The 22223-nt window shown below is 42.5% G+C and overlaps 1 protein-coding gene across 1 annotated transcript in view; it reads left to right on the top strand.

The window, feature by feature from the left end:
• UNKL (unkempt family like zinc finger) overlaps positions 1–22223 on the top strand; it is a gene marked incomplete at both ends in the record, with an annotated part of 79488 nt that overhangs the window by 43097 nt on the left and 14168 nt on the right. Inside the window, 4 exon segments of the mRNA XM_025193585.1 lie at positions 798–952; positions 15997–16185; positions 18182–18244; positions 20282–20459. Coding sequence (XP_025049370.1) covers positions 798–952; positions 15997–16185; positions 18182–18244; positions 20282–20459 — 585 coding nt within the window.

The following is a 22223-nucleotide window of genomic DNA, read 5'->3' on the forward strand; positions in this document are numbered from 1 at the left end:
CAAACATCCTTTACTAAGGCATTATCCAACTCCAAAACCCAGATATCCTAAACTCCTTTGTAAATTTCATTATAAGCAGTGCCTTTTTATTCCCAAGAAAGCGGTAAACAGTGAGCATCTAAATTAAGTCAATATGTGAAATTTTCAGTAGATTAGTCCAGTTGCATTTGGGACATCTCAAATAGACATGTATTTCCAGTTAGCTTGGATTGGATTGTCTGATCAGAAAAGGAACAATCTGGCAGTTAATATTGCCATTGAAATCGACATTCTGTCATCTTATACGTCATTAAAATGCAGGGTGGAAGTTCCAGTTTTTGCACATAATGTTACATATTTACTCAGTCTGGCTGTAGATTGTAAACACAGAGGAGGTGAGTGAAAGCAGGAACTCACTTAACAATATTGTGGCTATATTTACAACCCAGATTCCTAAAAGTGCTGTCGTTAAACCTAGAGTAGACTAGATTTTAGATAATAGAGAAAAATCTATAATAAGACTTTAAATACTTTGGATCTTTTTTCCTTTAACAGATGTTGGAATAAGTGATGAGGAAAAACACTCTCAAGAGAAATCTGTTTGGTATTGCATTTGTTAGGTGCCACAGATGCAGAAATAGTGAATTACATTATTTTCATGTTAACATTTATAATGTTTTTAAAAAACAAAGATTTTATTTCTGTGGTTCAATGTTTCCATGTAAGACATGCTATGTTTGGTATTGGGTATGTAATTGTTAAATTCACACCGCTAAATACCAACTCTATGTGTAATTTGTTGGGGATTCCTTCAACAGAGGACACCATGAATGTAGTCATACTGCAAACTGGTTGTCATTCAAAGCCAGGCGCTCACCTGTTTTCAGCAGACAGCATAGGAATTGCAAATGAATGGAGCAGCAGTCTTAACTCTACAAACAGCATTACAAATAACAATGGGCAATCTGGAAATGTAAGTGTAAATAATTCTGGAAAAAGTTAATAATGATCATTGTGCAAATATATCATTGTTTATTTTATTTATCAAACATCTCTTTTGACTGTTTGTATACTACAACCAAGAAGAAACAATTTGCCTATACATTGAAGGTTGGTAGAAATCAATGAAGCCAATAGAAATCCTAGAAGCCAATAATCAAGGTTTTAAATTGGTTCTAAACAAATATTACAATGTTTGCACTGTCTACTAAATTTAATTTTGTATTCTAGCTGTGTTGTCTTTCCTCTTTCTCTTCTGTAGCTGCAATAGGATGCCTGGAGATACTCAAATAATATGCTAATAAGGGTTACAAGTACTTTAATAAAAGTACTTTAATCAGTGTACCCCCAAATTTGGCAAACAATCTTAAAACAACATAAATTTACTACACTGATTATTTTTTAATTTTTTAAAATTTTTTAAAAGGTTTAATTAAAGGAAGCTCTATTCCAGGCCTTGTCTCTCCGTTAAAAGGAAAACTAGATAAGAATTAGAAAGCACAGCACTATACTTAAAAAACCTCAGTGAAACAAACAAAAACCTAATCCCTCTCAAATTTATCATCCCTGTTACTGCATGTGAGAGGCTCTCAGAAATTGGACTACCAAAATAGTTAAAATTACTTTATTCTCTCAAACTACATTGGACAGAAAAAATGAGAAGGGATTGATCAGAACTTTTTATTCTCTACCTGTTAGCCTTGTTTGGAAATTCTGCCTTTCAGTGAGATTAATGTTGAGGCTGCTTGAAAGAGGACGTGTGTGGTATTTCTTTCTGACCTTCTTTTGATGTGAGACTTTCTGGCTTCAAATATAGCTTGAGAGTATTATGCAGCTCAGGGCTGTCCAGCTAATCAGCAGTGGGCAGCCAGACACACCATAGGCTGTAGACCAGGGGGCTGATGCCGTATGGGACACTTGCCACATGGACAGCCCCTTCCTCTGCTGAATGGACAGCCTGGCTTCTATTCTGCTCTGCATCCAGCTTCACCTGCCCCTGGCTGGGCACACCACATGGGCATCTCTTCCCTCTGCTGCTGCATGCAGTGCAGGCAGGCCAGCCCCCACTCTTGTGCGCCCAGTGAAAGTAGCCTGCCCCCTTCCTCCCTTACGTGCAGCACAGGCACTCCTTGCTTTGTAAGCCACTCTGGGCAGCTCCCCTGTCTGCTGCTGCATGCATCATAGGCAGTCTGATAGCCCAGTCCACTCTTGCTACACTGTCCAACCCTCAAGGGTAGGGGCAGGAAGTGGAAGCTTGGAAGGGAGGGGGAGTTTGGAGACCCTGGTCACTGCTGCATTGGAAACAGTGAGGGGAGTGGTGGCTCGGTAGTAGCCCACAAGTCACCTGTTAGCCCTTTGCAGGCTGCATGTGGCCTGTGGGCCAAGAATTGGACAGTCCTACTGTAGCTCATAAGTACTTGTATAGTTATTGTTAGAATTTTAATTCCCAGATTTTCAACAGTTTATAGTTATAAGGTATAACCAGGAAGCACATAAAGGGTACATATTTAAAGTATTGTTTGTTTAATAGAAAATAATCTGGTAGTTCACTTATTAAAATCCCTGAGCCTCTCTTTGATGCAAGTTATGTGGCTTTGTGCCACTGCACTTTTACACTAACTCTACAGGTGTCTTTGTAGCTGTCTCTGTTGTTCCTTAGTTGTCTGGTCTGAAGTCTGCTACCACAGCCTCTCATGGGAGGATTAGGGGCCTACCACTCTGTCTTCAGAACTGAGTTCTATTGCTGCTTAAGGACTGAGTCCCTGTGAACTCTTGCTGAGTTCCATTTTTTGGTGCTGAGGCTTTCAAAAGTGACCCATTGAGAGGCACCTGCTCTTTTGGAAGTTTCTGAATTTGCTCTTACTACTAAGTGATTGCACAAGATTACCAACACAAGTCTCATGGCTACTCTGCCCGTCTTCCATCTCATGTCCACTGGCACTACTTGTTCTGCTGTTGAAGAATTAATTTTCAGCAATTATCTCCACCCTTCCCATTTTTGTACTTATTAATTTATTACCATTTATCTCACTTTGTGCTAGTTGCCGCTTTCATTTTTCTCTATTGTACTTATCTCAGTCTTCTGAGTATTCAAATCTTGCTTTGTCTCCTACTGCTCCCTCTGCTGCTTTATCTCTTTTATTTTTCCCACTTCTGCTTCCTCAGTGCTGGTGCCTCCTTTCTCTTACCACCTCCTGTTCAAATAAAAATAAACCATTTTATTTCAGGTATGTGTTCTCATTCCTTTTTTGGGCTTGAAGCACCCCTCCGTAACTTTAGGGAATTGAGTAGTACCCAATTTCAAAACTAATTTATATAATACAATGTTTACCATTAATTCACGGTGAGATTCTGGAGAACATTGAGTATTTCCTGTATCTGGGAAGCCATCTTGCAAGAAGGCTGACATCAGCAAAGAAATCCAGCATCACCTCAGATGTGCAAGTTCAGCCTTTGGATATCTGAGAAAATAGGTGTTTGAGATTGCAACATTGGATCCAAAACCAGGCTCATGTTTTATCAAGCCGTTGTGATCCCCACTTTACTGTACGGAGCTGAGAAGTGGACAATGTACAGGAGACCCCTCAAATCATTCGAAAAGTTCCTTCAACATTGCCTTTGAATCCAGTAGGAAGATAGATGCACCAACATTAGCATCCTCTCGCAAGCAAACACCATGAGCATCGAGCATCCAACATCAACTTTACTGGGCCAGCCACATCATCCAGATGTCTGATTCCAGACTCCTAAAGCAAGTTTTATTCTCCCAGCTCAGTCAGGATGTGGAGGAGGAGAGCAGATAAAGTGCTTCAAGGACATCCTTAAGGCCAACCTAAAGAAAATGCAACATTGACATTAATTTGTGAGGACTTATTGCCCAGAATCACCCCAAATGGAGGAAGAATCTTTTGCAAGGATCTCGGTACTTTGAAGCCTTCCAATGACAACAGGAGACAAAAGAGTGTGTGTGGCAGAAACAGTGCGTCATGGACTATCCACCCCACATGAAAACATGTGCTCAAGTTGCGGTGGAGTCTGTCAATCCCAGACCGGCCTCATCAGCCATCTTCGGACTCACAGATAACACAGTCATGGAAGGCAATAATTTTTGACTGTGTGGGATTGCCAGAGAATATTGCAGGGCTTGCTTACTTGCAAAAGGGCTGGGCACTGGGGGTGGAGGATTATTCAGGTAGGGACAAGTCTGAGCCTGTGTTTATTTACTTAGCTTATCTGCCCTGGCACCCTGGTTGAGAACTGCTGTTAGACACTTTCTTCCTCTTAGATACTGCTCTTCCTTGGCTACATCGCCTAAACCCTGTATAATCAGCTCAGTAGCTCAGTTTACTCTGTAGCACTTAACCTAATGGATTACTTTACTTGATATTGTCATTCTTTCTCATAGTTTCATAGTTGGTAGGGTCAGAAGGGACCTGAGCAGATCATCATGCTTGTAGGGCTTACCTTGCTGCCCCCTGATCATGCAAGTGGCCCTCCTCTGGACCCTCTCGATGCTTTTTCTCAAGCAAATCCCGGGACGTCATTCTCCCGCTGTACTTGGCCTTGGTGAGGCCACAGCTGGAGTACTGCATCCAGTTTGGGGCTCCACAACTCAAAAAGGATGTGAAGAAGCTTGAGAGAGTGCAGAGGAGAGCCACGTGCATGATCAGAGGTCAGGAAAACAGACCTTATGATGAGAGTCTGAGAGCCATGGGACTCTTCAGCCCAGGAAAGCGCAGGCTCAGGTGTGATCTGGTGGCCACGTATAAGTTTATCAGGGTGCTCATCAGGATCTGGGGGAATGTCTGTTCACCAGAGCACCCCAAGGGATGACAAGATCAAACGGTCACAAACTCCGCTGCAACTAATTCAGGCCAGACATAAGGAAGAACTTCTTCACTGTCCGAGCCCCCAAGGTTTGGAATAGACTGCCGCCGGAGGCGGTTCAATCACCCACTTTGAACGCCTTCAAGACGCATTTGGATGCTTATCTTGCTGAGATCCTATGATCCCTGCTGACTTCCTGCCCCTGGGGCAGGGGGCTGGACTTGATGATCCTCTGGGGTGCCTTCCAGCCCGAATGTCTATGAAATCAAGTCCGACCCCTGCCATGGGCAGGAAAGAATGCTGGGGTCAAACGACCCTGGCTAGGTGATTATCTAGCCTCTGAAGATACCCAGGGTAGGAGTGAGCACCACTTCCCTTTGAAGTTGGTTCCAGATCCTAGCTGCCCTGACCGTGAAGTAGTGCCTCCTGATACCTACCTACCTACCTACCTACCTACTTGGTCAACTTATGGCCGTTATTCCCCTGCCTTCCATTGGGTGTACGGCTCGTTTTTAGCTTTGAGACGTTCCTGGATGCTTTTGGTGAGCCATGGGGGCTTTTGAGCACTCTTGCTCCCTTTGATCTGCATTGGGACTGTCACCCTTTGGGCTTGGAGGATCATCTCCTTAAGGAATGACCACTCCCAACTCGCCTCTGGGACCTCAGTGCCTCTCCTACTAATCTCCTTACCTCATTGAAATCTGCCCTCCTGAAGTCTAGGACTGTTGCCTTGCTGCAGGCCTTTGACATCCTGCGCTGGATGGTGAATTCCAGCAGGCGATGATCGCTATCACCCAGGTGGTCGAGAACCCGCAGTCAACTCACCAGGTCATCGCCCGTGGCCAGGACCAGGTCCAACAAGGCATTTCTCCTGGTGGGACTATGCACCTCTTGGGTTAGATGGAGGTCCTGTAACTCGGCTAGGAACCTACGTGAGCGGTCAGACCTGGCTGACTGCTCTTCCCAGCAGATGTCCAGATAGTTTAGGTCACCCATGATGACCACGTCTCTTGACTTAACTGCCTCTGTGACCTGACCTGAGAATTCCCGGTCTAGCTCTTCCCCTTGGTTGGGTGGCCTGTAGTAAACCCCTACCGTTAAGTCCCTTTCCCCCCGACCCCCTTGTATACGGACCCAGAGCACTTCAGTGTGCCCCTCCTCTGACCCAGTGCTGCTTGTTGAGGATGTGTATTGCTCTTTGACATAGAGCACCACACCCCCACCTTTCCTCCCTGTTTTGTCCCTCCTGTACAGCCGATAGCCCTTGATGTTTACCACCCAGTCATGCGTTGGATCCCACCAAGTTCCAGTGAGCCCCCCTATGTCCAGGTTTGTGTTAGCTAGCAGAAGGGCAAGTTCCTCTTGCTTGTTCCCCATACTACGAGCATTGGTGTAGAGGCATTTAAGGTCTCCTGGAGGTGTATGCACCACCCCCCTAATCCCAGGACTATCTGGGCCCCTGTCTCTTACCTGGATATCTCTTGTGCTCGTTGCCTGTCTTGGCTGGGCTGTTCTTGTGGGTGGCTCTTGTTTCGGTGTTCCGTGGCTCCCTCCGTCCTCATCTTCCCCTTCCCCCAGTGAGCCTAGTTTAAAGCCCACCGGAGGAGATCGGCCAACCTCCATCACCATCACCCTTTTCTTGACACTTGCCTTTTCTTCTCACTACTGTGTTGTCTCACCATCCTCAAGTTTGGCACTGTTCTCATATCCATTTCTTCCACATCTGCATCAGTACTGTGAAGTTGAGGGTCTGGAATTTTTATGCGCTTCTTAGCTAAAAATACATCCATTCTTCCTCCATTTCTATCTACTTTATATCTGTGTTTACAGCTCACAGCCCTAGCTACTACCACTCTACATTGAGTCTCTTGCCAAACCATTTCCATTGTCTCAACCACCTTTATCATCTTGAAATTTGCTGGCATTATCAAGAATGACTACCATCAGAAGAAACTTTTTTTTGCTCCTTTCTTTCATATCTCCGTCTCATTTATCCTTTCTCTAACCCAGAGATGTCCTTCATAATCCCTCTTCTTATCCTATTGATGTGGTATTTTAATTTGTTCTTTGCCTCCAGAGTGTTTCAGCATTCTACCTACCATACTTCCCTTTACTTAGTTTCCTCTAACTCTGTTCTTTCATTACCTGGCTTGTGTTCATTAGCTTTCAAGCATATTTTGTTGTCTGTTCTTCAGGACTCTGCTGTTGGCTCCAGTTTTTACTTTGTCTGCCTTGTGACCTCATCAACTGATAGTTTTTATTATTATATACATTTTGTTCAGAATATCCCTGATTTTACACACTCGGGTTCTTTATTGAACTATCTCACTGGCCGCTGGACGCCTTGGTCCAAACTCATATTAATTATGGCACCAGTAAGACTTTTCTTTCAAACACTTGTCTCCCTTCCCTTCTCTGCCCCTTCCCCCCTAAACCCCATGATAATTGTACTACCCTTCTACCTGGGCTTAGAGTCCTAATCAAATTCTTTCTCCCTACATCCACTATTTTAAATACTACGGATTCTTCCTCCTGCATCTCAGATATTGCTTAGTCCAATCCATATTGCTAACGTTGGGCCTGACATATCCTTCCCCTAAACATCTTCCAGTTCCCTTTTTGCTTCTTTTACTCGTACCTCCTTACCTCACAGTAGCTTCCATTTACCTACTGCATCCCACTCAATTCTCCATTTTCAGCTTCGAAGCTGCTCATTGTGCTTCTCTGATATACATCCTGTGTCTCATAGCTTGCCATTCCCCTGTTTTTGCTTTATAATTCTGCCAGCTAGGCATACCCTGGCACATTTTAGGTGATCTTCTATTCATGATTGTTTTTTCATGTAACCCCAAGACTTAGTGCACCATGTAGCCACATTAACTCCTTCAGATGTTTCCTCAAGATTACTGCTTTTAGTTAACTTTTTCCAATGTTCTGAAATACTTTTGAAAGAACCTAATTTATTTATAACAAAGTGTATCTTGTCATTTTGAGGTTAAACCCCAGTATCTCCTGTATATCCACCTCCATTAGTGCTGTAGCATGTCTCACTTAAAGGTGGCACATGATAGGGGCATAGCAGTGTTGTGATATACCATGTGGCTCTATAATAACTTAACAATAAATTATGAGAGAGAGAGAGAGAGATTTTTTTCTAAGGTAAGTTAAAAAAACTAATAAAAATTAATTACATATTAAAACTATAAGCAGTTTCTTTTAGATTTTTTAGTTTAAGCTTCCTTTGAAGTACCATATCCTAAATGTTGAAGAAGGTAGTTCCTTCATGGTAGCCCCCACACTTGAATTGGGTTCTAGTTTGAGCAGAGCAAACAAACAGTTTAATATTCTACCTGCAGAAGCTGATCTGTTTATTTAAAAACAAAAAAACATGCTTTTTGTTAGACCAGATCTGCTTACTCAGCACTGAAAGATAAAAAACAACGCAAAACCAACCAGGTTGAGAAAAAGAATGGAGGAAAAACTATTTGCTGTTTAGCTAGGGAAAAGAGAAAGGTTCATTAGATTTGCACCATTTCTCCCTTTTTATATATTAGCCTAGCTAGCAGTTTTTCAGCTTGCATTTTACAATTAATTTCCTAATTATTCTTAAAAGAAAAATTAGATGAGGAAAAAAAGACAGAGAATCACAAACATGAGTATTTCCAGGATGCATCAGTGCAGCATTTTCAAAAATAGTACCATTATGTCCAGTAATTTTACTTGGGGCACAGGTTGGGAACCAGTTTCTTTAAATGCCCTCTGCTTTTGGACTCTGCCTCCAGAATGGGTCTTTGAGAAAATTATCCAGGAGCACATCTGTGAGGGGCAAGCAGGGGAGTGTATGCTTAGGGGCAACCAACATGGGTTCATTAGAGGCAGGCCCTGTCAGACCAACCTGGTGGCCTTCTACGACCAGGTCACACAATACTTGGACGCAGGTGTCGTGGTAGACATAGTCTTTCTGGACTTTAGGAAGGCCTTCGACACTGTCTCTCACCCCATTCTCATTAAAAAATTAGGAGATTGTGGCGTCGATGCCTTCGCAGTCTGATGGGTCGCCAGTTGGCTGGAGGGCCGCACCCAGAGCGTGGTGGTGGACGGGTCTTTTTCGACCCGGAGGGATGTGGGCAGTGGGATCCCCCAGGGCTCGGTCCTCGGGCCTGCACTATTCAACATATTAATCAGCGACTTGGATGAGGGGGTGAAAAGCACCTTCAAATTCACGGAATACACTAAGATGTGGGGAGAAGTGGGCACGCTAGAAGGGAGGGACAGGCTCCAATTGGATCTGGACAGGTTACAGGTGGGTGGATGAGAGTAAGATGGGATTCAATACTGACAAGTGCAAGGTGCTGCACCTAGGGAGGAAGAACCAGCAGCAGACCTACAGGCTGGGGAACTCCCTTCTCATCAGTGCAGAGGCAGAAAACGATCTTGGAGTCATTATTGATTCCAAAATGAACATGGGCCGACAGTGTGGGGACGCGGTCAGGAAGGCCAACCACACCTTATCGTGCATGCACAGATGCATCACGAACAGGTCCAAGGAAGTGATTCTCCCCCTCTATGCAGCACTGGTCAGGCGGCAGTTGGAGTACTGCATCCAGTTCTGGGCGCCGCACTTCAGGAGCGATGTGGCCAGCATGGAGAGGGTCCAGAGGAGGGCCCACCCGCATGATCAGGGGCAGGAGGGCAGGCCCTACGAGGAGAGGTTATGAGACTTGAACCTGTTCAGCCTCCACAAGAGAAGGCTGAGAGGGAATCTGGTGGCCGTCTATAAACTGACCAAGGGAGACCAGCAGGCAATGGGAAAGTCCCTGTTCCCCTGAGCACTACCAGGAGTAACAAGGAATAATGGCCATAAGTTGACTGAGAGCAGGTTCAGGCTAGACATCAGGAGGCGCTACTTCACAGTCAAGGCGGCTAGGATCTGGAACCAACTTCCAAGGGAAGTGGTGCTCACTCCTACCCTGGTCCTGCCATGGCAGGGGGTCGGACTTGATGATCTGCCCACGTCCCTTCCGACCCAACCAACTATGAAACTATGTGGCTGGAGTGTTGTGGTTAAAGTTGTAACTGGCCAGTGCTGCTCCCTGGGCTGTGGTGGTGCATGGTGCGGGAGGAAAGGCCAGAGGTTTGTTGTTGTGGGCAGGATATCACCCCCTTTTCTGTTGCCTGCATGGTGGTGTTGAGCAGCTGTTTAAACACAAGTGGCAAAAAGGAGGTTACTCAGCTCAGCAGGTGAGCCTGTGGCTGCTACTCCTACCTTGTGCACTTGTGCTGCTGCTGTGCCTTCCCTGCTTCTTATGTTTTCAGCCCCAAGGTCCAGTAATCCTGAGTAGGTGCACAAGGAAATTCTTATTCCCATTCCAATTTTGCTAATGAAAATATATCTATTTTGGGTGATCACAATTAAAAAAAATACTGATAAGTTGGAGGTCAGAGAAGGGCCCCAAGAATGATGACAGGATTGCAAAGAATCTCTAAATGAAAGATTCCAGAGCTTAATTGATTTGGTTTATCAAAAAAGATTGTCAGGAGGGGACTCGATCAGTCTGTAAATACTTACATGGGGAACAGACAAATGAGAGGGCTTTTTAATCTAGCTAGCAAAGGTGGTCTTACAAGATTTCATTACTGGAAGTTGAAGCTATACACAGGTGAACTCACAATAAGACATATATTGTTGACACCATGAGATGATTACCCAGTGGTTTTGGTAGATTTTCCATTTCTGGAAGTGTTTTAAATGTTGTTGTTTTTTAAGTTGTACCCTAATTTAGCTACAGTTACTGCACTTGAAGTGGAAATTTATTCGGGGGAATTCTGTGGCCTGTGTTATGCAGGAAGTTGGACTAGATGATCAGAAATAAAAATGTTACCACAAAATTAAATTATTTTAGGTAAAATTCCTTCAAGAAGGAATGTAGGTTGGTATGTTCATAAATGAATGTCACTTGAGCAAAAGTTGTACGTAAGAAAAGGAGGCTCCCACTTCTGGTCTTCAGTCTAGTTGTAATTTATTATTTTAATCTTCTATATAATAACTGCCATGAGAGTGGATAAGGAATTGTGAATAATGCATATTTTGACTTAGAGACTCAAGTTGTGAACCTTCAAGCTCCTACAGTCTAACACATTGTACAAAACATCGTAAGTAGTTTATCTCTAGTTGCTGTTGAATGCAGCAGTACAATGCCTGGCCCTGTCACTATGGAGCCACCTCAGATTTAGCCCAGGACACTTCTTGCCCAGACATAGCTTGAGGGTCTGTAATTGTACCTCAGGCAGCCTCCTTCCCTGCAGAGTATGTGATGATAAATTTTAAGGTTTTATTCTTCCTGATACCAACCTGTTGGCTGCTTCCCTGACATTTCCAGAATAGAGTACCGTTTGTGACCTCATTGCCATCCAGGTCACAAATAATGGAAATGCAAGCAAAAGTACCTACAGATAAAGGTTGCCTGCTGATGAAAGGACATGGTCCTTCATGGTAACATGAAGCTACATGTAAAGGACTCCACTTTCAGAGCTGTTAGACTTGCTTCTTTTTTGTCAGCCTTGTGTAGTACAGATACTGGCAAAATTTATTGGTGATATACTGCATTAAGAAGCAGGAGAGTGTCTGCATTTCATCTGTTCAGAGATGCAGCCACACTATTAAATGAGTGCTTTCTGCACAATAACCCTGTTAGTTTTAGACTTTCTGGGTGCCAGAAACAACTTTGAATTCCCTAAACAGGTAAGCCATTACCAAGTACAGGTGAGCACTGTTGTAATCATTCACCAAATCTGTATTCCTTCAATTGAAAGATATGGTGACTGATCTGTTTGACAACGTAAATAAAAACCAGTTGCTAAAAATTCTTTTCCAGAGGATGCTTACTAGACACCTTCCTTCTTTTTTAGATTTGGGGCCTCCTTTTTATGTTTTTCCACTGAATCTGCTACTTTTCAGCATCTTGGCCAAGCCAGATAAAGCCAGATCGTGATTGTTCTCATAGGCCCTTACTGATTGACAATATTCTGGCTTCTGAGACTTTCAGATAGCCAAGCATCTATAATTCAGCCTTCACGCATTGCAAGTGTACCTCATGGCTTTGCTGCTGCCTTGTTACGTGCTGTGAAAAAGGGGCTGCTGAGGAACTTTGGCACAGAGCAGTAAAAAAGGTGTTTTCCACATGATTGGAAATGGAAAGGATTCTGGTTATGAGCCTAGGCCTGCCCCAAGCCTTGGTACTGAAAATCTTGATGCTTTGAATACAGGTGAAAAGTTCTAAATTTTTGTTTAGCCTAGTTGGGATTGAGCCTATCAATGTCTGTGTATCAGCCACTGACACAGTTGTTTTTGATGTTTATTATCTGTTGTTATCTGTATTAGTCAGCAGCCTAATGTGTGCTTGCCAACCAACTAGCAAACCTGTTCTGGCATGGAACTCAACATCATCCTTCTGAAGCTCTCAGACATTCTTCACTTTCCAACTCTGCACTTCTCCCAGTGCCTTCCATCTACTGTTTTGTTCAGTGCCATCTTTTGGTGGACATCAGCTCAGTCAAAAAGTGAACAAGCTTCAGAACCTCATGGCAACACCATTTGAATAATTTATTTTACAGAGCAGTTCTGAGACCTTTAGATAATTTATTTCCAAAGTAGCCTTAGATTTCCATGTGAATCTGTTAATCCGTTTGGTGTGTTCTTACCAACATGACGTTCCCTATGAAGGGAGAAGGTGCTTCAGAGCTTGTTTTATATTAAGAAGAGGAAGTCATTCAGAGTGTCGCCACATATATTTGTGGCTATAGCTTGCCGCTCAAAGGGTTCATTTTATCCTAAAGACTTTCAAAGTGTAAAACACTTTGTATGTTGCTGTGCTAACAACTAGCAAATGCATCTTTTCCCCACCACCTGTTAAGGCTTATTCTAGTAGAGTGACAAAACCGTGCTCAGTTTCTTTCTGTTTTAATCCAACCTCATGAGTAAGATATTTAAATCTGTCAAGAACTGCACACTAGATAACACCACTAAATAAAATGCCCAGTTTTGTAGAGCGCTGCCATTCTTTGATTTCTCATCCCCACCATACTGAAGAGGATACTGCTTGCCAGTTGCTTATTGTGTGATTAAACAGATTCATACTCAGGGAAGAAAGAATGGTTATGTATCCTATAATAACTGTGCTTCTTTGAGATATTGTAGTCATTAGTGACTTCCTTCCATGCCTATCTTTCAGTCTTCTGCTACCATGGGATCTGAATTTTGAAGGCACTGAGCAGAAGTAGTGGCTGACACAATCATTATGTCTTCTTATGGGAGCACAAGGAGTCACAGGGCTCGTGCGCAGATTTGATTGGACACATGTGTTGAAAAGAGGTGTCTATTGAGACACATTAATGCCTATACTGTGATCTACACTGATTCTAACAGCTGGAAGGGCCACAGTTACTGTAGTGTGAGTAACCATTCTTTCTTAAACCAAAGGTGATATAATTTTTGATAGGTCAGTCAGCAACTGGCAGCCAAGTTAATGTTGAATGTTATCTGGCAAGTTGATGTTGAATAGCGAAGTAGAGCTCTTTTCCCTGTTTGTGTTTACTCAGGTGGGGCAACCATTAATCAGGTTCTGATAAGTGTAATCCTACCAGAGGTGTAGACTGAGGTTATAAATCAGAGTGCGATAGTGCTTCAACATAGAAGATTAAGTCACTAGAGGGGATAGTTATTTTACCTTAGTACCTGATTATACTTAGAAGAGCGGAAGAGCAAAGCCCGGCTCTTTTTATAGGAAACAAAGTATTGTGGGAAAGAGGAGAAATCCTGTACTTTTTGTCTGGTCGTGATTTGGAGGATGGAACTAGTGAGAAAATGGAGACCCGGAGAGATTAATTTACTCTGAAAGCATTTATGGTTTCTAACAAATGTGGTAGTTTGGTTCTTCTTTGGATCTGCTACTTTTCAGTTTGAAGGATTAGAATGGTATCAGTATTTTACTAGAAAAACCTTTGTTTTGAAGGGGATAAAATTGTGATAGTGTGTAGACACCTCAGTCAAGTCAGATACATATTTACTAGGTGCTATAAAAATGCAAAGTACAGACCTGGTCTCCAACAATTTACAATGTAGAAGACAAGATGATACCAGTGGGTGAAGTGAATATTCATGCAAGGGAAAGGAGAACGGGGGACAGTAATAATTTATTTTTGTATAGGGTAATTCTGTGCACAACTTGTAGGTGTAATGAGCCAACTGGTAACAAAAAAAAATACAGGTTACCCGAAGACCTATACTTGCCATCAGTTAATACTTTTCTGTAAATGTCTCAACCAAAGTGAGTTTTAAGGAATGAGTCAGAGGAGATCGACATTAAGTATTGGCAATTTTTTAAGGGAAGTTTTCCCAGTGTATACGAGGTAGCCTGTGAGAAAGCAGAGGCATTTTGTGGGAAAATCAGACAAGGTAGATTAAGATATTATGATGAGTGGACAGAATTAGACTAAATTTTGTAAAGACAGGAAGCTTATTTCTGATATGATGGATAATGGAGAGCTATTGGAAGGATTTAAAGGAAAGAGAAGTCATCAGAATAATAGTCCCAAAGGATTATTTTAGTATCAGCATGGAGAATGATTTTGATTGGGTAACAATCCTCTTGTCAAAACCAGAGAGGAGGAATTACAGTTGTCGGATGTGAGATGATCAAAGCTTGGATGAGAATTATGGCAGAGAACAGGTGCCAGCTATTGAGGATGTTGTGCAGGGAGAAGTAGCCAGATTTAGATGCAGCCTAAATTGGAAGAGAAAGGGGGCTGATGCAGTTGTTTTTGAGGTGTATTTGTGCCTTACCAGGATCTGGAACAATGCTCTTATCCTCTTATCGGATAAAAATAATACGTGAAGCTGTGGGGGCAGATAAGATCACTCACAGATAGCTTGAGGAGTGAAAAAAATAAAATTGAACCACTTCTATTCTTCCCTGTTATGATTGATAGAAGTTTCCTGGCACTGTGCAGTCAGTCACGCCTGTATATGTAAGACAAAGAACAGTTCCTTAAAAAAAGGAATGAAAGGAAATTCTTAGGAATTTTAGTAGTTTCCTTCTTAGGAAGGAAATTTAGTAGTGTTATTGGGCAGGAAACGGATCATTTTGTTGTTTTTTTTTCTTTATTCCTGATGTTTATTGGTCCTTTGAAATACTCATATACCCTCTAATACTTTACAAAACTAAATGCTAGTTGCATATTTGTGTGTAGGTCCACAAGCACAGAATGTAGCATTAAAAAGGTAGGACGAGAGCATAGAGCTTACTAAGCTTTAGTAAAAGCATGCCAAATGAGTGATTTGGGGGAGAACCACGAGAACAGAGAGTCTGTTCTGGGTGCAAGCAATGATGTTAAATCGAGTTTAAACTTTTTCACGGGGGGGGAAAGAAACGAGAATTGCTTTTAGAAGTGACGTGCATTGAATTTAGAGTCAGATGCATAAAAAAGTGCCTGTTTTTAGCAGTAAATTACTTCGTTCTGTTTCATGTTAAGTGTCCAGACTTGGCTTACAAGTTCTCTGCAAAAAGTAATGCCCACTGTATAAAGCTTATTAAAAATAGAGCTTGAAAAATAAAAGTACGGATAAGTGAAAATATGTATTGTGCAACAAGATAATGTCCGCTTCTTGTAAACAGTGTGCACTGAATGAAGTTATCTTTGCATGCAAGTGTGTTTCACTACATCGTGAAATGAACATATAGAGCTAGGGCCCAGTAGAAACAGATCTGAGTTGCTTTCTGCTGTATGAATTATTAAAGCAATTCAGGAGGAGATACAGTTAATGTGAACAACATGGTTGTATATCATTAACATTAGTGGGTATTGCATGCATCTATTTCAGGGTCATAGTTTCAAGACATTTGAACTAGGCCAACTAGAAAAATCCTTGAACTGAGATTGTTTCACAGAAAAGTCAGAGTTACAAGACCAGATCTTCAAGTATTTAATGGACTCTGTACCAGCTCTCACCCGTCGAGAGTCTGGCTAGTAGTGTGCACTATTGCAACCATTAATTTATTTTTTTTTAAGTGAAGTTATTTTTTTTCCATTTTAAATGTGTGTATACATAATGAGAAGGAATATAGTAAGAAATAACCATTAAAAATATAGTGGAGCAAAGTATATTGGACAAACACTGTTTTCTCTCTGCAGATTTCCTGTTCCTCAAGTCCAACTGTAGCATCAAGCTCTGGTAGCAGTAGTTCTTTGTCACCTGTTGGGCCCCTTTGTAGGCAGAGACCATTAGCAAATGGTGCATTGGGTTCTGAGTCTAGCCCATCAGGTGTTTCCTCACCAACTTCTAACTATCCGAAAGCACCAGGCTTTGAACGAGAGGATCAGGTATGTAGAAGTACAAATAAAATCTTAAATAAATTAGATTCTTTAGCAGGCCCATTTGTTATATGTCTGAGATAAGTTTTGATTACTTAATATCAAGCATGTCAAGATGACTTTTCTGCTAACAGCCATGTTTTTGAGCTAAACAGCTCTTCATAGAAGAGGTTAACATATTAAAAAGGACAATTCCAGATGTAAAAGCTGAAACATTTTCCAAGCCCATTTGCCTTTAAAAATGCAGAAAAATATTATCCAACTAAGAGTTCATAGGATTGAATTTTATCTTTATTCTAAATTTCATACTACTAGAATTATTCAGTAATAGCAAGGAAGGTAGATTTTTAGTGTAGAAGCCATCAGGTTGGTTACAAAGTTAAAACACAGATGTGTTAAATGTGATGGCAACCAATGTCATATGTAAAAACATATAATGCATTCAAGTAATATATGATTTATTCCACCATCAGACTTGTGTAAAAATTACCTTGTAGGCTTTAAAATATTCGACATGTTTTTTATTTAAGATTAATTAAAAAAAAATCCTTGTTCATTTTGTTTAATTTTATCCTTGCTACAAAATATTACTAAAGATAGTGTCTTTAGCACATACTAGTCCTCAGTATACAACCCTGAACAAGGTAATATTTTAAGTGAAAATATCTGGTAGGTCAACTTATTTCAAATGATTGAAGTGTTAGGGAAAAAGGCTGTTTCTTAAATGGAACAGGAAAGGAGAAACTCGCAACACAGAAACTGTTGGCGTTGCTAATAGGAGACTTTGCTGCTGTGTGACTGCCATTTATTGGTACACGGGGAAACCACTCTGGCATTCAAGCACATTGATTCTAAATGAAGTCTGCAATGAATACCAGGAGTTTGTCCCATTTGAGTGTATGTGATGTCGTCTGCCATGGACCTTACCAACTCTCTTTTTGTAAAACGACAGACATGATTAGTGTGCCTGTGGCTGCCCTCCTCTTCCTTACTTTTGATCCTTACTTTTAGGCTAGCTGCAAGAACCACAGCAACAAACACTACTGGTCAATTTTGTGTTAATTAAATAATGCTCATTTTGAACTGTCAGACGTTTTGTTTCCTATGACCATCTCTTTATTCATTCTTACTCCTTATTACTTTACCTTAGCCCTTGTCTGAGGTTTGAAGCAGCTAAAACGCACAATTTTTCTCCCTCCTCTACTTTGTTAACCACTGAATCTCTAGTTCTCCGCCCCCTCCCAGCTTAGCACAGCATGTCCTCCTTGCCTCAGCTTTCACCACACTTGAGTTTTTTAAAATCGATTCCTGGGTTACTTCTTGAGGAAGTCCTGCGACTTCTTTTTGGTTATGGGGCTCCTTTTGAAATTACTTTTAAGCCTCATGCTTTTGTATGATGCTCATTTTATGCCACAAGGAAAATGTAACTTTCAAAATCAGCCTTGCGTCTTATACTTCACTTAGGTTGCGGTAGCGAAAAGCTCATGATAACAATATTAACAATGGAAAAAAATGTATAGGTTGCAGCCAAACTATTTCCTATCTTAACTGAGATTGGTATACAGACAAATGCAGATTACAAACAGGCTGAATAGGAGAGAGAGGAAGGAAAACTGCTTTGGCTTGGGCATGGGCATGTCCAGGTAGGTGGTAGCATGCTTGTCACTTCTGGCCAAAGTTGGCACCCTTTCTTAGCCAGATAGTAATGTTCTCCTCTCCAGATATATTTAGTCCAACATTAAGGCCATGGAGGTAGGTGCAGGGTGAAGGTTTCCTCTCCCGACATTAGAATTGGCTAAGGCGACAGCATATGAGAAGGCAAGGTCAAAATCAGGGTAAAGATAGCTCTGGTATAACTCCCTTTATAGGATTAAAATGACAGAACTATGAACATCCTCTTCCAGCTGTAAAGACCAGACTCGTGCTGGTCCTGCTCCCAGTAAGCAGTTACTGACACCATCTGCTTATTAAGATTATATTTTACCAAAGTTTTTCTTTGTTTCAGGCAAAACAGAAAAGCCTGCCAGGTGAGAGTCATCCAAAAATAAGTGAACAGGACAGTAAGCAGGTAAGGTCAATGAAACACCATTATAGATGCATTGGCCTTCCTATAGCATCAGAGTCGTGTTTATAGAAGTAATTGCAGTCTAAGATGGAAGTAGAACCCATGGGAATCTACTATGGGGAATGTCTGGTGCAAGGAAGAGAACGGAGACAGCAGTGTGCCTTGATCATGCTGCTGACTAGGTAGTTCCTGGGTTTGGGAGTTGGAAGTTGTTAGAATTAAGGTTGGCCTTAGCCTTGTTGATGGGGAGGAAGACAAGGAACTCCTGAGCTTCTTATACGTGTGGGGCAGTGTGGGGAATGAGAAAAAGGAGTCCTCCAGCTGTGAACATAATAGTAAGGGTTATAATGTCCTAAGGAACCATTCTTAGGCCTCTAAATGCTGGAAGCTGTAAGGGAAGGTGGGCATGGTGGGGATCAGTCTGTGTTAATGCTGTCCTCTGAGCATCTACTCTCTGCCACTGAGAGATACAGGACACTCGGTGAGATGGACCTACGGTCTGACAGCATATGACATCTTCTATATTCTTATGCACACATGCAAAGATAAGGGAGGAGACTGAAGAGTCCTCCAGCCATGTGTGTGTAGTAGTTCTGTAGTTTCTAGGTTCGGAAGGCACCTGAATAGATCATCAAGACTGATCCCCTGCCCTGGGCAGGAATGAGTGCTGAGATCATAATACCCCAGCCAGATATCTATCCACCCTCCTCTTGCAGACCCCCAAGGTAGGGGAGAGAGCACCACCTCCCTTGGGAGCCCATTCCAGAGCTTGGCAGCCCTAACTGTAAAGTAATGCCTCCTGATATCAAGCCTGAACCTACTGTCAGTCAATTTGTGGCCATTATTCCTTGTTATCACAGGTGGTGCCCAGGGGAACAGAGCCTCACCTATTTTCCGCTGGTCCCCTCTGGTGAGTTTATAGATGGCCACCAGATCCCCTCTGTCTTCTCTTGTGGAGGCTGAATAGATTTAGGCCCTTTAGTCTATCTTCGTAGGGCCTGGCCTGCTGCCCCCTGACCATGCGAGCGGCCCTCCTCTGGACCCTCTCAAGGTTAGCCATGTCTCTCTTGAAGTGCAGTGCCCAGAACTGGACACAGTACTCCAACTGCAGCATGACCAGCACTGCATAGAGGGGAAGGATTGCCTCCCTGGACCTGCTTGTGATGCATCTGTAGAAGCACGACAAGGTGTGGTTAGCCTTACTGACCGCTTCCTTGCATTGTATGTTAGGTTAAAGTTAGTGGGGAGGTATTTGTCATGAGATCAGGATGGTGGGGTTCCTCACAGGCCAGGTCCAGCATGGGGGTGGCCATGGGGGTTACTGTGGAATAAAGGATTGAAGGATCTGCAGCTGAGAGCTAGATGACATGGGGAGTTTTGTATTAGAAATGCATAGGTACGTAGAGGTTTCAAGAAAGAGATACCAAGTAGTACCTTCATAAATCAATGGAAACTTCCTAAGAGCAATGAGTGAAGTCAAAATGATCTTGTAGAACATCCCAGGTACAGTTTACCTTCCTAAGCAATGTAGGGGAACTACAGAAAGAATCCTCATGAACAGCATGGATGTTTAGACTTTGTGGCCATGGAGAAAATTGTTAACACACCAAATTAATATTTAGACGGTGTGTAAGACTTAACAGTGTATGTGTTTTACTATGTTTGTATGTGAAAGTATCTATGCACATATTGGCAGGGGAAGGGGACTGGACAATATAACCTAACGTTTACAAGGGTTTTTTCCCCTCTTATTTCTCTGATAATTTTTATACAATGATCACCTTTTTATGGACGTTTTAAAGTGGGTCCCAGGCTCCAACTAGCCCAGCATGTTGTATATAACTACCTTTGCTGATGCTGAGCTTAATCTCTTTTCCGAGAGCAGTTTTCACATTGTTCACATGTCATAGCTATGTCTAACCTTAAATACTCAGGAAATCTAAATTTACAGAACCCATTTAACATTTCTGAGTTCTTTCTGTTTACAGATATATAATACTTTTGTTTACACATGATTTTACTTATGTATATTTTAAACAGAACCATCTTAGTGTTTTCTCAGTGGTTAATCCACTCGCTTCAAGTATAACCTCCAGTATAACTTCTAGTCTGGCTTCCAGTATTGGATCAGATAGTTCATCCCCTACAACTCTCTCCACCATCAGTGCCAAAGCTTTCCCATTCTACCCTGGCAGTAATACAGTCGAATCAGTTATAGGTAAGTCCAAGCATTTAATCTTTTTGTAGTTTTTCCAAGATGATTCTATTTCAATATATCTTTATTATATGCTTACTGAATAGAGAAAGTATAGTTTTGCATATTTGCTTTATTACATGATGTTAAAATTAATACTTCAAATAGAATTTAAATTTTTTCCCCCTAATGAGTAGCTTTTGTAAGTACTTCCAAGGGAAGAAGAGACTTGCCAAACTGGATCAGATGAATGAGCTATTTATTTAGTCTGGCATTGTGTCTTTAACAGCAGCCAGTATGTAAGTTTTTAAGGTAAAAAGCTTTGATAGTTTACTTATGTGCTTGTAGGGATAGAAGGGATATCTTCCAGACTTCACACTTTTGAGCATGAGGATTGGTACTCTTGTATATTATTATTCTGACACGTCATTTCAGAGCCTGTTTTGTTTATAGAAATGTACATTTTTTTTTTAGAGTGATTGTTTTGTGTTGATTTATGTTTGGGATCAGGATTTTTAGCCAGCAGTACCCATTGGAGCCATGTGTATGCCCTTTGTGCCCCATACCAGGGGTGTCCAACCCCTGGCCCTTGGCACTGGGTCATCTAGACTGTTTAGATGCCCATGAGTAGCGGGGAGCCCCAAGGGCTGTGGCTCTGTATGCTAGATTGGGTGCACACAGTGCAGCATAGGGCCCAATTCCAGTGTGTGGAGATGGGCAAAGGCAGGATGAACACCAAGGACCCCGATACTGTGTATAGGGGCAGCACAGGGTCCAGTCACAGCACACAGGATCTGATCCCAGTTCATGGACCAGTCTTGCGCCATTCATCTGACTTGTGGGACAGAAACATTGAACACCGCAGCCCTATACCAAGGGTATAAAGAGGCGAATTGTCCCTTACCATACCTGGCTGTGAGATGGGACATGGGATTTTCCATGTCTTGTCTTGCTCTGCAGCAGAGGTGAGCAATTATTTTGGCTGGAGGGTACACTGAACAAGTTTTGGTGAGCTGTCAAGGGCCATGCATGTATCTTTCAGAAGATATAATTTTAATAATTATAGAAAAAAAATCATAAAATCAAACATCTACTATAACATATTTTAATTTTATTTTAGAAATATTTTTTGGCATGATTTATGGGGTTTTTTGAGCAGTGTATAAAGAGGCAATTGCATAATAGCTCAAAATAGTCTTACTCTTTTATTGTGTGTGTGTGTGTGTGTGTGTGTGTGTGTGTGTGTGTGTGTGTGGAGGGCTGCCCATGCACTAAGTCCTGGGAGTCAGCCAGGGAAGGCAGGGGTAGGGTCAGGGGGCACGTGCAGCACAGTTTGTCTGAGAGGTGCAGGTGTGGTCTGACCACTATCTGGCCTGTGGTTGTTCCTGCCGTGCTCCTCATGGGGACAAGCCCCTCCGAGGCAGCCCACACTGTGCTGTCTCTCCCACGCCCAATTCTGGCCTGCACGCACAGCTTCAGTGGAGCTTCCACCCAGTCTGCCCTCCTGACATAATAAGCAGCCACCTGTGAGTGGCTAAGTGTCCTGGAGCTGGAACCCCATGTGCTGAGGCAGGAGCCATGTGGCTGCAGCTTCCCTCCCACCTGGCTGGGTGTGTGGAGCTTGGCATGTGTTCCCACAACCACTGCCCTTCCCCACACTGCCTGCTACTGGGAACAGCACAGCAGGGGCAGGAGGAGGAGGGGCTACTGGAGGCAGGGGGGGAGCGAAGCAGTCCCCGGGCAGCTGCAGCCACAGAGAGAGCAGCCCTGCCAGGAAGCTGTGCATGA

This window comes from Alligator sinensis, unplaced genomic scaffold, assembly GCF_000455745.1.
Source record: "Alligator sinensis unplaced genomic scaffold, ASM45574v1 scaffold1269_1, whole genome shotgun sequence".
Taxonomy (NCBI): domain Eukaryota; kingdom Metazoa; phylum Chordata; order Crocodylia; family Alligatoridae; genus Alligator; species Alligator sinensis.